Raw genomic sequence first — 17,378 nt, 5'->3', positions numbered from 1 at the left:
GCTCACAGCAACCTCAAACTTCTGGATTCAAGGAATCCTCTTGCTTTAGCCTCTCAAGTAGGTGGGACTACTCACCACCACACCCAGCTAATTTTTTATTTTTATTTTATTTTTTAAGACAGAGTTTCACTTTGTCACCCTCAGTAGAGTGCCATGGCGTCACAGCTCACAGTAATCTCTAGCTCTTGGGCTTAGGCTATTGTCTTGGCTCAGCCTCCTGAGTAGCTAGGACTACAGGCGCCCGCTGCAATACCCAGCTACTTTCTTTTTCTTTTTTTTTTAGAGACAGAGTCTCATTTTGTCGCCCTCGGTAGAGTGATGTGGCATCACAGCTCACAGCAACTTCCAGCTCTTGGGCTTAGGTGATTCTCTTGCCTCAGCCTCCCAAGTAGCTGGGACTACAGGCGCCTGCTACAGCGCCCAGCTATTTTTTGCTGCAGTTTGGCCAGGGCCGGGTTTGAACATGCCACCCTCAATATATGGAGTGGTGCCCTACTCAGTGAGCCACAGGCGCTGCCCTAATTTTTTATTTTTATTTTATTTTTTTGGTTTTTGGCCGGGGCTGGGTATGAACCCGCCACCTCTGGCATATGGGACCGGCACCCTACTCCTTGAGCCACAGGCGTCGCCCTAATTTTTTATTTTTAATAGAGACAGGCTCTTTCTCAGGTTTTTAACTCTTGACTCAAGTGATCCTCCTGCCTTGGCCTCCCAGAGTGCTAAGATTACAGCCATAAGATAGACTTCTTAAAAGAACGTAAGTACAATGACATCATCATAACTAAAAAAAATTAACACTAATTCTTTAACATCAAATGTCCAATTCATGTTCAAATATCTCTTAACTGTTTTAATTATTTAAAAAAAATTTAAGGATCTGGGCGGCGCCTGTGACTCAAGGAGTAGGGCGCTGGTCCCATATGCTGGAGGTGGCGGGTTCAAACCCAGCCCTGGTCAAAAACCACAAAAAAAAAAAAATTTAAGGATCCAAATAAATCTATACATTACCATGGCTTAATACCCCATTTCCCCGAACATAAGACCCACTTAGAGGAAAGATAAGACGTCCCCCGAAAATAAGACCTAGCGCATCTTTGGGAGCACACCTTAAAATAAGACACTGTCTTATTTTCGGGGAAACAGGGTATGTCCCAAGTCTCCCTTTTATCGTCTCATCTGTTGAAGAGCTCACATCAATGCACTATAGAAATTCCCAGTTTGAATACTGCTGAATAAACCTCCCCCCTCCCTGACCAATGTAGTTTAATACAATCCCTGCTTCCTATATTTCCTATAAATTGGTAGGTTGACTTTTTCGCAGGCCCAAGCTGGATTCAAACCCGCCAGCGTTGGTCTATGTGGCTGGTGCCTTAGCTGCTTGAGCTTCAGGCACCGAGCCAGATTGACTAGACTATTTCTATAATGAGGTCTATCATGTTTAGTTTTTATGTTAGCAGCCAATGATGAGACTTATTAAAGATGACAAATGGTAATATTCTAATTTTCTTTTTATTCATTAAATTATTTCCATATTGAACAAATGCCTCATACTAAACAGACCTCAGTAACGTAATTTATATAGCAGAGGTAGAATGAATAAGAACTCATGAATTTTAACGTTTGATTTATTAAAATATATTGCAGTTATTATGCTTATTGATTTTATACTTGTATGTACTCTCTTAGTTTTTAATGACTCCAATAACTCATTTGCTTTATCCTACAATTAGGTTACCTTTTGTGGACTGCCTTTTGTACTTTTCAGGCAGCCATAGGGTTATAGGAATGGATAACACTGCATTTCTTTTTAAAGAAAAAAGAGAAGTTTTGTGGCAATGCCCCATTAGGCAAGTGTACTGGTATTATTTTTCTAATGGCATGTGCTCACTTCATTTCTTTGGATCACATTTTTGTAATCTCACAATACTTTAAACTTTTTCATTATTATTATATTGATTATGAAGACTTGTGATCAACAAGTTACAAGGTGTCCCAAAGGTCACTATACATAGGAAAATCAACAAACGCATATTGCCTTCTATGTTTTTGAGTTTTTTTTTTCAGATAAGAGTCTCACGCTGTCGCTCTAGGTAGAGCGCTGTGGCATCATAGCTCACAGCAACCTCCAAAAAAAAAAAAAATAAATAAAATAAAATTTTTTTTTGGCAGTTTTTGGCCGGGGCAGGCGCCCTACTCACTGAGCCACAGGCACTGCCCGTGACCTCCAATTCTTGAGCAATCTTCTTGCCTCAGATTTTCTCTTTTTAATAGACACGGGTCTTGCTTTTGCTCATGCTGGTGTCAAACTCCTGAGCTCAAGCAATCCATCCACCTCACCTCCCAGAATGCTAGGATTACAGATGTGAGCCACCGTGCCCGGCCAATATTTTTTATATTTATATATCAATACATAGAGAAATATTTTGTAAATAATCTTCTAAAATTCCGTAATGAATACTTTGTAAATAAAGGTACATTTAGCTATAAATTCCCATTTTCTCTATCCATACATGTATGGTGATCTTTTAGACACCTTATACTATAATAATTATTTGGGGGTGCCATAAACCACACCCATATAAAAGGCAAATTTAAATGACAAATGTGTGTTCTGACTGTCCATTCTCTCACCTTCTCAGACCTCCCTATTCCCCGAGACACAATATTGAAATTAGTTAGGCCAATTACAATCCTACAATGGCCTCCAAGTGCTCAAGTGAAAAGAAGAATTGAAAGCCTCTCACCTTAAATAAAAAGCTAGCAATGATGAAACTAAGTATCAAAAGATGTGATAGACCAAAAAGGTAGACCTCTTTGTGAATAGTTAGCCAAGATGTGAATGCAAAGAAAATATTCTTCAAGGAAAGTAAAAGCACTACTCCAGTGAACATACAAATGTTAAGAAAGTGAAACAGGGGTGGCGCCAGTAGCTCAGTTGGGTAGGGCACCGACCATATACACCAAGGCTGGTGGGTTCAAACCCAGCCCAGGCCAGCTAAAACAACAACAACAACAACAAAAAAAAAAACAGCCAGGCATATGGCAGGCGCCTGTAGTCCCAGCTACTTGGGAGGCTGAAGCAAGAAAATCCCTTAAGCCTGGGACTTTGAGGTTGCTGTGAGCTGTGATCCCACAGCACTCTATCCAGAGAGATAGCTTGAGACTCTTGTCGCAAAAAACAAAATAAAACAAAAAAGGAAGTGAAACAGCCTTATAGCTTTGAGTAGTGTGGACAGAAGGTCAAACCAGTCACACATTCCCTTAAACCAATGCGTAACCCAGAGGCCCTAATTCTCTTTAATTCTATGGAGGCTGCAAGAAGCTACAAGAACAACATGAAACTATCAGAGGATGGTGATGGTTCATGAGGTTTAAGGAAAGAAGTCATCTACATTAAGTAATGTAATGTGAGGTAACATAGTGTAACAAGCAGCAAGTGTTGATACAGAAGCTGCCAAGTTATCCAGGAGATCTACTTAAGATACATAATGAACAGTGGCACCTGTAGCTCAAAGGAGTAGGGCACTAGCCCCATATACCAGAGGTGGTGGGTTCAAACCCGGCCCTGGCTAAAAAAGATAAATAATGAAGACAGCTACACTAAACAACATATTTTCCTTTTTAAATAGACTTTATTTGTTATAGCTATTTCAGGTTCACAGCAAAACTGTTGTAGACGCTTCCCTTCCACATGCATTATCAGCACCTTCCACCAGAGTGAAGGTTTATTGTTGTAGTCAATGAAACTACATTGATACATCATTATCCCATAAGTCTATACTTTACTTTCGGATGCACTCTTAATGTAAACAACAGATTTTCAACGTAGATAAAACACCCCTAGAGGATGCCATCTAAGACTTTTAATAGCTAAAGAAGTCAATCCTTGGCTTCAAAGCTTCAAAGGACAGTCAGACTCTCTTGTTAGGGTCCAATGCAAATGGTGGCTTTAAGATGAAGCCAATGCTCATTTGTCTTTCAAAAAAATCCAAGTACCCTGACAAAATATTCTAAATCTACTTTGCCTATATTCTATAAGTGGAACGATAATGCCTGAATGACAATGCCATCTGTTTATAGTATGGCTCATTAAAAAATTTTAAGTCCAACTGTTAAAGACTTACTACTCAGAAAAATTTTCTTCTTTCAAAATATCGATACTAACGCTGGGTGCAGTGGCTCATACATGTAATCTTAGCACTCTGGGAGGCCAAGGTGGGTAAATTGCCTCAGCTCAGGAGTTCAAGACCAACCTGAGCAAGATCAAGACCCCGTCTCTAAAAACAGCCAGGTGCTGTGGAAGGTGCCGGTAGTCCCAGATACTAGAGAGGCTTAGGCATGAGAACTGCTTAGAGCCCAAGAGTTTGAGGTTGCTGTGAGCTGTGATAACATAGCACTCTACTGAGGGCGACATAATGAGACAGTCTCAAAAAAAAAAAAAAAGAATTTAGACTATTCTATACACTACGTTGATAAAAGCCGTAGAAGAGGCTGAGAGGACTGACTTCAATTTAGAAAGAGGTTTTACTGTGGATAAAATGCTATTAAACTGCATCTCAGAAAAAGTTTTGTGAAACTTTCGTAAACTTCATTCTTATTTTAGATATTTCCACAGTAACCCCAACCTTCAGCACCACCACCCTTATCAGTCAGCAGCCATCAACACTGATGCAAAAGCCTTCACCAGCAAAGAGATTATGACTCACCTGAAGGCTCATATTATCATTAATACATACATATATTTTTTGTAGAGACAGTCTCACTGTACCGCCCTTGGGTAGAGTGCCGTGGCGTCACACGGCTCACAGCAACCTCTAACTCTTGGGCTTACGTGATTCTCTTGCCTCAGCCTCCCGAGCAGCTGGGACTACAGGCGCCTGCCACAACGCCCAGCTATTTTTTTTGTTGCAGTTTGGCCGGGGCTGGGTTTGAACCCGCCACCCTTGGCATGTGGGGCCGGCGCCCTACTCACTGAGCCACAGGCGCCGCCCTATCATTAATATTTTTTAGCAATAAAATATTTTAAGATATTTTAGGCTTGGCGCCCATAGCACAATGGTTACAGAGTCAGCCACATATACCTAGGCTGGTGGGTTCGAAGCAGGCCTGGTCCAGCTAAGCAACAATGACAACTGCAACAAAAAAAATATCTGGGCATTGTGGCAGGCTCCTGTAGTCCCAGCTACTTGGGAGCCTAAGGCAAGAAAATTGCTTTAGCTAAGGGAGTTTGAGGTTGCTGTGAGCTGTGACACCATGGCCCTCTACCCAGGGTGGTATAGCAAGAGTCTGTCTCAAAAAAAAAAAAAAAAAAATTTTTTTTTAAAGATTAATGTACATTGTTTTTTGATATAATGCTATAGTACCCTTAACAGACTATATTATATAAACATAACTTTTATATGCACTGTAAAAATAAAAAATTTGTGTGACTTGTTTTATTGTGATTGAAGCTGAACATGCAATATCTCTAAAGCATGCCTATAATGATCAAGCCCTCAACAACTTATCTACAAGGCACAACTGAAGGCAGGACATGACGAGGAGATCGACTAGACATGCTGTTCACAAAGATGACAATTTTTGTACTGGGTGTTCTAAGATGTGTATGTTTTTAAAATGTGGAGGCGGGGAACTCTTTTAGTGGAAGGATTGAAGGAACTAAAGGCACAAGATACAGTGAAAAACATTTTGAGTGTTCTGGAGTAAGCCAGGACTAGGGAGTGTTCTAGGTATCTACACTGAAACACAACCAGAAAAACAAAAAAGACGTTTTAAATAAATTGCTTGAAAGTATGACTTCGCAGAACATCAAAATATCAACTCAAAAATATAGTTTAGAAAGGGATTCCAGGGTGACGCCTGTGGCTCAAGGAGTAGGGCGCTGGCGGGTTCAAACCCAGCCCTTGGCCAAAAACCACAAAAAAAAAAGAAAGAAAGAAAGAAAGGGATTCCAGGCTGGGGGTGGGGCTCATGCCTGTAACCCTGGCACCCAGGGAGGCTGAGGTGGTAAGATCAATTGAACTCAGGAATTGGAGACTGGACTGAGCAAGAGCAAGACCCTGTCTCTAGTGAAAACAAAAAATTAGCTGGGGTTTTTGGCCAGTGCTATAGTCCCAGCTACTCAGGAGGCTGAAGGAGGAGCATCGCTGAACCTAGGAGCACTCTGGCATGGGCAACAGATTAAGGCTCTATCTGTCCCCCTCCCCCACAGAAGGGATTCCACAGCGAAATACAAGATATTTTCAGCTGTCCCTTTAGTCAACATATTATGACAGATTTTAGTACTTCAATAGCAACTGTTCTTACTGCTCTCTACAAAACTAATATAAAACAGTGTAGAGACAGGTAATTATTATAGCCCCTTTCTCTTACCAGTCTGGGAGTGGAATACAAAGGGCACTGCAGTGTGAATATGTATGTAGAAGAAACATAGTAGCATTTTTGAAAAACTACAGGAGAATACAGCATTAGGCTAGACTTTTTCACATGCATTAAAAAAAAAAACAAGCTCCCAAAGGTAATTTAATATTGTATGTGTCTTCTCCTCCTCTGTCCTCAGGTTAAATTCAACCAAAAACCTGTTTCAGTATTCATACTGTGAAGCTAGAGTGAGAAAGGCTGCCTGGCAATATCAAAAGTCACACACAGTTACATTCAACATATTCAAATCCAGACTGGCTTCCAACTTCCTAACCCTACCTCCTACATTCCTAACCTCAAATAATACAGCATGGTCAGCATCATCTCAGTTAGGTAATGTCATCCACTTGACCTACTGTCATCTCTGATTCTGCTTCTTTCCAGGCTACTGCAGTACTTTTTGCAGAGCATCTTTTGCAACTTCCCCAACCTCAACCTCACCATAAACTATCCAGTAATCAAGTCCTATTAATTCCAGTGTGAAAATGTCCTTCAAAGGCGTGCTCCCTTTTCTCTAGGGTGTATACAACCTGACGGTTTGACATACTTTACACACAGTGAAATGATTACTATAGTCAAGCAATTTACCTATCAACTTCCATAGTTAGTATGTTTGTGTGTGGTAAGAGTACCTAAAACCTACTCTTAGCAAATTTTCAGCATACAATGCAATATTGTATATATAATACTGTACTATACAGCAGACTATGCAATAATTTATATATATTACTATACTACAGGGCTCAAAGTGGTACATCTCTGGAATTATTCATGGTACAAAACAGTTAAGTTTGTACTTTTTTATCTACTTCTCCCCCATTTCTTTGCCCTCCCTGCCTCTGGTAACCAGCATTCTGTTTCTATGCATTCAACTTCATTTTTTTTTAAAGCTTCTATGTATAAATGAGATTATGAAATGTTATTCTGTGTATTAGACTTATTTCACTTAGCATAACATCCCCCAGATTCACCCATGTTGTAGCACAAGGCAGTATCTCCATTTTACAAGACTGAATAATATTCACATTCATACAAGGGCTGTCCAGAAAGTACTGCGTATGTGTCTCTATTTTTTTCTTTTAATGGCTATGATGAGCCTCCTCTTCTTTTTTTTTTTTTTGTAGAGACAGAGTCTCACTTTATCACCCTTGGTAGAGTGCTGTGGCACCACACAGCTCACAGCAACCTCCAGCTCTTGGGCTTAGGCGATTCTCTTGCCTCAGCCTCCCGAGTAGCTGGGACTACAGGTGCCCACCACAACACCTGGCTATTTTTTTGTTGCAGTTTCGCCGGGGTTGGGTTTGAACCCACCACCCTCGGTTTATGGGGCCGGCGCCCTACCCACTGAACCACAGGCACTGCCCTGTGTCTCTATTTTTTATATTACATTGCTGGACACTTCCAGGCAGCCCTCGTGTATCTCGTAATTCCTTTATGCATTCATCTACTGATGGATACTTAGGTTATTTCCATAGATACTTAGCCACAATCTTGGCTTTTTTGAATAAGGCTGCAATGAACATGGGAGTGCAGCCATCTCAATGAGGTACTGAGTTCATTTCCTTTGGGTATAACCTCAGCAGAGGGAATGCAGATCATATGGTAGGTCTATCTGTATTTATTTATTTATTTATTTATTTTAAGAGCAGAGGCAGCTGCCTTTATTGGGGGTCACGGGCCAGCTGACTTTAATCAAAGGCCACACACTTGATCTTGAAGTCACCATCAGCTGCCATGTAGTTGACGGCCTCCAGGTTGAGGCGGTTAGGGAACTTCAATGTGTAACCATCTGGCAGCCTGACAGTCAGGTCCACCTGGTCGAAGCAGATGCAGACCTCCACGACACTTCCAGGCTGGAAGGGAAAGGCAGCCTTCCGCTGCTTAGCCCCCCAGGCCCTGCCATCCTTGCTGTTGCACACGATAGTATTGGCTCCCGGTGGGCATCGAAGGGGGGGTTGAAATGCAGGCACAGGTTGTTGCTGTCTTTGCCCAGGATTAGCACAAAGCTCTTGGCTTCAGGGGCCACCTCGCCCCGTACTCTGAGGCACTCCCCAGGTTTGAGATTCAGGCTGCTGGCGACCAGACCACAAGCCATGATTGAAGGAGGATGTTGGGGATCAGTGCACCAGCCATCTGAAGACTCCACCCCAGTAGGTCTATTTTTAATTCTTTGAAGGATCTTTATACTGTTTTCCATAATGGCTATAACCAACTTATATTCCCACCAACAGTGTACAAGGATTCCCATTTCTCTATAGCCTTAACACTTCATCATTTGACTTTTTGAGAATAGCCACCCTAACAGGGTGTGAAGTGTTACTGCGGTTTTTTTGTTTTGTTTTGTTTTGTTTTTTTGAGACAGAGCCTCGAGTTGCCGCCCTGGGTAGAGTGCATACATCACAGCTCACAGCAACCTCCAACTCCTGGGCTTAAGCAATTCTCTTGCCTCAGCCTTCCAAGTAGCTGGGACTACAGGTGGCCACCACAACGCCTGGCTATTTTTTGGTTGTAGTTGTCATTGTTGTTTGGTAGGCCTGGGCTGGATTCAAACCCACCAGCTCTGGTGTACGTGGTTGGTGCCTTAGCCTTTGAGCTGCAGGTGCCAAGCCGTTATTGCGATTTTGATTCATACTTTCCTGATACTGAGTAATGCTGAACATCTTTTTATTTTTTATTTATTTCTTTTAGAGGCAAGAGTCTCTAAAAAAAAAAGATCGCCCTCTGTAGAGTGCTGTGGCGTCACACAGCTGACAGCAACCTCCAACTCCGTCTGAAGACTCCACCTGGGTAGAGTGGAGTCACCTATCCAGGGCTTAGGCAATTCTCTTGCCTCAGCCTCCCAAGTAGCTCGGACTACAGGTGCCCACCGCAACACCTGGCTATTTCCTTGTTGTAGTTTGGCCTGGGCCAGCGCCCAACCCAGTGAGCCACAGGGACCGCCCTGAACATCTCTTTATATACCTGCTGGCTATTTTTATGTCTTCTGAGAAATGTCTATTCAAGTCCTTTACTCATTTTTCTTTTTTTTTTTAAACAGTCTCCAGCTGTTGCCCTGGGTAGAGTACCATGGTGTCACAGCTCACAGCAACCTCAAACTCTTGAACTTAAGCAATTCAATTCTCTTGCCTCAACCTCCAAGTAGTTGGAACTACAGGCACCTGCCACAACGCCAAGCTACTTTTTTTTTTTTTGATACAGAGTCTCACTTTGTCACCCTCGGTAGAGTGCTGTCGTGCCACAGCTCACAGCAAACTCCAGCTCTTGAGCTTCAGTGATTCTCTTGCCTCAGCCTCCCAAGTAGCTGGGACTATAGGCACCTGCCACAACGCCCGGCTATTTTTTTTGTTGTTGTTGCAGTTGCCATTGCTGTTTTATCTGGCCCGGGCCAGGTAAGAACACACCAGCCTTGGTGTACGTGGCCAGCTCCTTACCCACTGAGCTTTGGGTGCTGCCCCCTTCACCCATTTTTCAATCTGATCCTTTTTTTTTTTTTTTTGCTATTGAGTCTCTTGTATATTTTGCATGTTAATCTCTTATCAGATAATGGTTTGCAAATATTTTCTCTGAATATATAGGCTGCTTTTGCATTTATCTGATTTTTTTTTTTGCTATTGAGTTTCTTGTATATTTTGGATATTAATCACTTACCAGAAACGGTTTGCAAATATTTTCTCTGAATATATAGGCTGCTTCTGCATTTTGTAAATTGTTTCTTTTTGTAGCCCCAACTTGCTTATTTTTGCTTTTGTTGCCTAAACTTTTGGGAAGATATCCAAAAACCAACACTAAGGCCTTTGCTGCTATGTTTTCTTCTACTTTTATGGTTTGAGGTCTTATGTTTAAAGTTTTAAATCCATTTTGAGTTACTTTTCATGCATAATACAAAGGTCCAATTTCATTCTTTTCCACGTTGATGTCCAGTTTCCTAATGCTATTTTCTTTGAGACAGAGTCTCACTATGTTTCCTTGGTAGAGTGCCATGACATCACAGCTCACGGCAACCTCAAACTCTTGGGCTTAAGCGTTTCTCTTGCTTCAGCCTCCCAAGGGCCCGCCACAACGCCTGGCTATTTTTTGTTCCAGTTTTCATTGCTGCTTAGCTGGCCTGGGCCGGGTTTGGACCCACCAGCCTCGGTGTATGTGGCTGGTGCCGTAACCTCTATGCTACAGGCACCGAGCCAAGTTTTCCTAATACTATTTACTGATGAGACTATCTTTTCCCCATTTTGTCTTCTTGGTGGGCTTGTCCAAAATTGGTTGATCTGGGCAGGGCGCAGTGGCTCATGCCTATACTTCTAGCACTCTGGGAGGCCAAGGCAGGTGGACTTCCTGAGCTCACAGGTTCCAGAGCAGCCTGACCTAGCCTAGAGTGAGACCCTGTCTCTAAAAAATAGCAGGGCGTTGTGTTGGACGCCTGTAGTCCCAGATACTTGGGAGGCTGAGACAAGAGAATTGCTTGAGCCCAAGAGTTTGAGATTGCTGTGAGCTATGATCCCGCAGCATTCTACCAAGGGCAACAAAGTGAGACTCCATCACAAAACAAAAACAAAAACTGGTTGACGGCTGTACTTGTGTTTCTGTCTGCAGTTCCCAAAGTTCAAAACATGCGCAATTCTTAATTTTTTGCCTCAATTATTAAGACATCTAAATAGGTTTCACTGTCACCAATTTCTAACCACTCCCATATACTCCTTTACACTACTGGCAGAGGTTTAACTCTTACAGGTAGAGCTTGGATGCCAAAAAGCACCAAAAACATTTAGTGGCTCTTTTTTCCCCCACAATATTCAAAATTACATCCATTCTCTACCAGGACACTCAAAGACAATTAGCTTTTCAATCAAATCTCCATTTTTTGTCTTTTGTTTTAATTCACAGACTTTCTGTTGTTCCTCAAGAAGGTCCAGTGCCTCCCTGCTTCGATAAAGCTTTCCCATTCTTCAACAAGATCTAGTTCAAACATTTCTGTACCCATAAAATCTCTTCAGAACACCTAATCCAAATTCATCATTTTCTCATTTGCACTCTTTCATTGTACTTGTATGTAATACTAACAGTACCAAAGTCTACCTATTACAATCACAGTTATTGGTGATACATGTTCAAATATCCTTAGGTTTACTGAACACTTTCATGACATTTTCATCTTGAAATGCATAAATGCTTACATCGTACTTAAGTACAAGATGAAGAGTTGAGTAGAACAATTACTTTATGCATACAATGCTCCCCAAATTAATTCAAAGTTCATCTACTAACCTCATAATTTTCTACTTCTCCATCTTCTACATCCAATTCAAAGCTGAAAGTTGGGCCCACTGCAGGTGGCACTGGAAGCATCGATCTGTAATGAAAACAATGACATTAACATCAGCTCATTAGTATAGTTAATTCGAAAAACAGGATAGCAAGAACAGAGGCCAGCCCTATACATGGTAAATGGTTAAGTGTTCATCATTGGCAACCTTTTACAAGAGACTAACTTTAAAAGAGCAAACTGGCCTGGTGCAATGGCTCACACATGTAATCACAGCACTTTGGGAGGCCAAGGTGGGCGGATCCGCCTAAGCTCACCAGCTCAAGACCAGCCTGAGCTAGAGCAAGACCCCATCTCTTTTTTTCTTTGCAGTTTTTTTTTTTTTTTTTTGGCTAGGGTTGGGTTTGAACCCACCAACCTCCGGTATGTGGGGCCGACACCCTACTCCTTGGGCCAAAGGCGACTTCCGAGAGACCCCATCTATTAAAAAAAAAAAAATAGCTGGACATTGTGGTGCATGCCTGTAGTCTGAGCTACTTGGAAGGCTGAGGCAAAAGAATCTCTTAAGATCGAGAGAGAGCAAGATGGCAGCCGAGTAATAGCTTCCTTACATCTGGGTACCGTGAGTCTGGGGAGATAAGACTCCAGGCATCTCTGGCTGGTGGGATCTGCCTATAATCATCCCTTTGAGGATACAGGGAGTCAGCGAGAGACTTCTGGACCCCAAGAGGAGGACAAAAACAGTGGAAAACTGATAAGTGGTCGCGTGTGTTCAAAAGGCCTAATCCCGCCAACAGCTTCGAAAGGCACGGAAACTTAAAGAGCAAGAGGAAGTGAAAGGAAAATTAGGGCAAGGAAACAGATAAAAGAAATCACTCATGAGGAAGAATCAGAATAAAACTCCAGGCAACATGAAGAACCAGTCCAGAACAACCCCTCCAAGGGACCATGAGGTAGCTAGTGCAGAGGATTCCACCTATAAAGAAATGTTAGGGATGATAGAAAGGGAATTTAGAATACACATGATGAAAACAATGAAGGAAATGATGGAAACAATGAAGGAATTGCTAATAAAGTGGAAAATAACCAAAAAGAAATCCAAAAACAAAATCAAATAAGAGATGAATGATATGAAGAATATAGAAAGGATATAGCAGAGCTGAAGGAACTGCAACAGTCAATTAGGGAACTTAAAGATGCAATGGAAAGTATCAGCAAGAGGTTAGACCATGCAGAAGAATTTCAGAGGTAGAAGACAAAGTTCTCGAGATAACTCGGATAGTAAAAGAGGCAGAAAAGAAGAGAGAGAAAGCAGAACGTTCACTGTCAGAATTATGGGACTTTATGAAGCAGTCCAACATACGAGTTATAGGAATCCCAGAAGGGGAAGAAGAATGCCCCAGAGGAATGGAAGCCATACTAGAGAATATTATAAAAGAAAATTTCCCAGGGCCTCTCTCTCTTGGGGCTGTGGAGGGTCCGGTTTCTCCTCAGCCAAGGGTGGAAGCCAACATCAGCCCCTGAGGACCATTGTCAGGACTGCCATGAGCGGGCAGCCTTGTTTTCCTGCCTCAGACATTTGGGGAAAAAAAAAAAAGAAGAAAATTTCCCAAATATCACCAAAGATTCTGACACACTGCTTTCAGAGGGATATCGGACCCCAGGTCGCCTCAACTCTAACCGAGCTTCTCCAAGACACACTGTGATGAACCTGTCCAAAGTCAAGACAAAAGAAAAGATTCTGCAAGCTGCCAGGAGTAAGCGCCAGTTGACCTACAGGGGCAAATCCATCAGAGTGACTGCAGACTTCTCTAATGAAACTTTCCAAGCAAGACAATGGTCATCTACCTGTAATCTACTTAAACAGAACAATTTCCAGCCCAGAATTCTGTACCCTGCTAAGCTAAGCTTCAAAATTGATGGAGAAATCAAATCATTCACGGATATACAAACATTGAGGAAATTCGCCGCAACAAGACCAGCTCTACAGGAAATACTTCAACCTGTTCTACACACTGACCACCACAATAGATCAGCAGCAAAGTAAGAACTCAGAAATTAAAGGACAGAACCTAACCTCCACACTGATGCAAAAGATAAAACTAAGCAATGGACTCTCACAAACTAAGATGAATAGGACACTACCACACTTATCAATTATCTCAATTAACGTTAATGGCTTGAATTCCCCACTGAAGAGACATAGATTGGCTGACTGGATTAAAAAACACAAGCCATCCATTTGCTGTCTGCAAGAAACACACCTGGCTTCAAAGGTTGTGTTTGAATTAAATTAAAACTCCAAATCCGAATCAAATTAAAACTCCGAATCAAGGGTTGGAAGACAATTTTTCAGGCAAATGGAATTCAGAAGAAAAGAGGAGTTGCAATCTTATTTTCAGATACAAGTGGATTTAAAGCAACTAAAGTCAAAAAAGACAAAGATGGTCACTTTATATTGGTCAAGGGAAAAATACAACAAGAAGACATCTCAATTCTAAATATTTATGCACCTAATTTAAATGCTCCCAGATTCTTGAAACAGACCTTACTCAGTCTGAGCAATAAGATATCGGACAATACCATAATAACAGGGGACTTTAACATTCCTCTTACAGAGCTGGACAGATCCTCTAAACAGAAATTAAACAAAGATATGAGATTTAAATGAGACCCGAGAACAACTGTGCTTGATAGATGCATATAGAACACTCCATCCCAAAGATAAAGAATATACATTCCTCTCATCACCCCACGGAACATTCTCCAAAATTGATCATATCCTGGGACACAAAATAAATATCAACAGAATCAAAAGAATTGAAACTTTACCTTGTATCTTCTCAGACCATAAGGCACTAAAGGTGGAACTCAACTCTATCAAAAACGTTCGACCCCACACAAAGGCATGGAAATTAAACAATCTTCTGTTGAATAACAGATGGGTGCAGGAAGAAATAAAACAGGAAATCATTAACTTCCTTGAGCATAACAACAATGAAGAAACAAGCTATCAAAACCTGTGGGATACTGCAAAAGCAGCTGTGAGAGGAAAATTTATCACTTTAGATGCCTACATTCGAAAAACAGAATGAGAGCGCATCAACAAACTCAGCAGCCATCTTATGGAGTTGGAAAAAGAACAATCTAAGCCTAAACTCAGTAGAAGAAAAGAAATCTCCAAAATCAAATCAGAGATCAATGAAATTGAAAACAAAAGAATCATTCAGAAAATTAATGAAACAAGGAGTTGGTTTTTTGAAAAAATTAATAAAATAGATAAACCATTGGCCAGACTAACAAGAAATAGAAAAGTAAAATCTCTAGTAACCTCGGGCGGCGCCTGTGGCTCAGTCAGTAGGGTGCTGGCCCCATATACCGAGGGTGGTGGGTTCAAACCCCGCCCCGGCCAAACTGCAACCAAAAAAAAAAAAATAGCCGGGCATTGTGGCGGGCGCCTGTACTCCCAGCTGCTCGGGAGGCTGAGGCAGGAGAATCACTTAAGCCCAGGAGTTGGAGGTTGCTGTGAGCTGTGTGAGGCCACGGCACTCTACCGAGGGCCATAAAGTGAGACTCTGTCTCTACAAAAAAAAAAAATCTCTAGTAACCTCAATCAGAAATGATAAAGGGGAAATAACTGATTCCACAGAGATACAAGAGATCATCTCTGAATACTACCAGAAACTCTATGCCCAGAAATTTGACAATGTGAAGGAAATGGATCAATATTTGGAATCACACCCTCTCCCTAGACTTAGCAGGAAGAAATAGAGCTCCTGAACAGACCAATTTCAAGCCCTGAGATCAAAGAAACAATAAAAAATCTTCCAACCAAAAAATGCCCTGGTCCAGATGACTTCACACCAGAATTCTATCAAACCTTCAAGGAAGAGCTTATTCCTGTACTGTAGAAATTATTCCAAAAAAAAAAAAAAAATCGAGGGAGAAGGAATCTTCCCCAACACATTCTATGAAGCAAACATCACCCTGAAACCAAAACCAAGAAAAGACCCAACCAAAAAGGAGAATTTCAGACCAATCTCACTCATGAATATAGATGCAAAAATTCTCAACAAAATCCTAGCCAATAGATTACAGCGTATCATCAAAAAAGTCATACATCATGATCAAGTAAGTTTCATCCCAGGGATGCAAGGCTGGTTTAACATACGCAAGTCCATAAACGTTATCCACCATATTAACAGAGGCAAAAATAAAATAAAGATCATATGATCCTCTCAACAGATGCAGAAAAAGCATTAGATAACATCCAGCATCCTTTTCTAATTAGAACACTGAAGAGTATAGGCATAGGTGGCACATTTCTAAAACTGATGGAAGCTATCTATGACAAACCCACAGCCAATATTTTACTAAATGGAGTAAAACTGAAAGCTTTTCCTCTTAGAACTGGAACCAGACAAGGTTGTCCTCTGTCACCTTTACTATTCAACGTAGTGCTGGAAGTTCTAGCCAATACAATCAGGCAAGACAAGGAAATAAAGGGAATCCAAATGGGAGCAGAGGTGGTCAAACCCTCCCTCTTTGCTGACGACATGATCCTATACTTAGAGAATCCCAAAGACTCAACCACAAGACTCCTAGAAGTCATCAAAAAAATACAGTAATGTTTGAGGATATAAAATCAATGTCCACAAGTCAGTAGCCTTTGTATACACCAATAACAGTGAAGATGAGAAGCTAATTAAGGACATAACTCCCTTCACCATAGTTTCAAAGAAAATAAAATACCTAGGAATATACCTAACGAAGGAGGTGAAGGACCTCTATAAAGAAAATTATGAAATCCTCAGAAAGGAAACAGCAGAGGATATTAACAAATTTCCATTTGTTAACACACGATGCTCTTGGATGGGAAGAATCTACATTGTTAAAATGTATATACTTCCCAAAGCAATCTACCTATTCAATGCCATTCCTATCAAAATACCAACATCGTACTTTCAAGATTTGGAAAAAATGATTCTGTGTTTTGTATGGAACCAGAAAAAATCCCTATAGCTAAGGCAGTTCTTAGTAATAAAAATAAAGCTGGGGGCATCAGCATACCAGATTTTAGTCTGTACTACAAAGCCATAGTGGTCAAGACAGCATGGTACTGGCACAAAAATAGAGATATACACACTTGGAATCAAATAGAAAACCAGGAAATGAAATTAACATCTTACAACCACCTAATCTTCAATAAACCAAAGAAGAACATACCTTGGGGGAAAAGACTCCCTATTCAATAAATGGTGCTGGGAGAACTGGATATCCACACGTAGAAGACTGAAACTGCACCCACACCTTTCCCCACTCACAAAAATTGATTCAAGATAGATAAAGGACTTAAATTTAAGGCATGAAACAATAAAAATCCTCAAAGAAAGCATAAGAAAAACACTGGAAGATATTGGCCTGGGGAAATACTTCATGAAGAAGACTGCCATGGCAATTGCAACAACAACAAAAATAAACAAATGGGACTTCATTAAACTGAAAAGCTTCTGTACAGCTAAGGAGACAATAACCAAAGCAAAGAGACAACCTACACAATGGGAAAGGATATTTGCATATTTTCAATCAGACAAAAGCTTGATAACTAGGATCTATAGAGAACTCAAATTAATCCACATGAAAATAGCCAACAATCCCATATATCAATGGGCAAGAGACATGAATAGAACCTTCTCCAAAG

At 41.1% G+C, this 17,378-nt stretch overlaps 1 protein-coding gene, 1 non-coding gene and 1 pseudogene across 5 annotated transcripts in view; 1 reads left to right on the top strand and 2 right to left on the bottom strand.

Annotated features, from left to right (window-relative positions):
* The window catches only part of RNF38 (ring finger protein 38), a 159,714-nt gene that overhangs the window by 11,789 nt on the left and 130,547 nt on the right, over positions 1 to 17,378 (bottom strand). For all 4 annotated transcript variants that reach the window (XM_053568815.1, XM_053568804.1, XM_053568825.1 and 1 more), the window contains one exon: positions 11,680 to 11,764. In XM_053568815.1, the coding sequence (XP_053424790.1) occupies positions 11,680 to 11,764 (85 nt within the window). The remainder of the gene's footprint in view (positions 1 to 11,679; positions 11,765 to 17,378) is intronic.
* Positions 8,109 to 8,515, bottom strand: LOC128570055 (galectin-1-like; annotated as a pseudogene).
* On the top strand, positions 13,128 to 13,258 carry LOC128580328 (small Cajal body-specific RNA 20). Its single transcript, XR_008378624.1, has one exon. It is a non-coding gene; the product is annotated as a small Cajal body-specific RNA 20 (non-coding RNA).

This window comes from Nycticebus coucang, chromosome 2, assembly GCF_027406575.1.
Source record: "Nycticebus coucang isolate mNycCou1 chromosome 2, mNycCou1.pri, whole genome shotgun sequence".
In the NCBI taxonomy this organism is placed as follows: Eukaryota; Metazoa; Chordata; class Mammalia; order Primates; family Lorisidae; genus Nycticebus; species Nycticebus coucang.
This window is presented reverse-complemented; position numbering and strand designations above follow the sequence as displayed.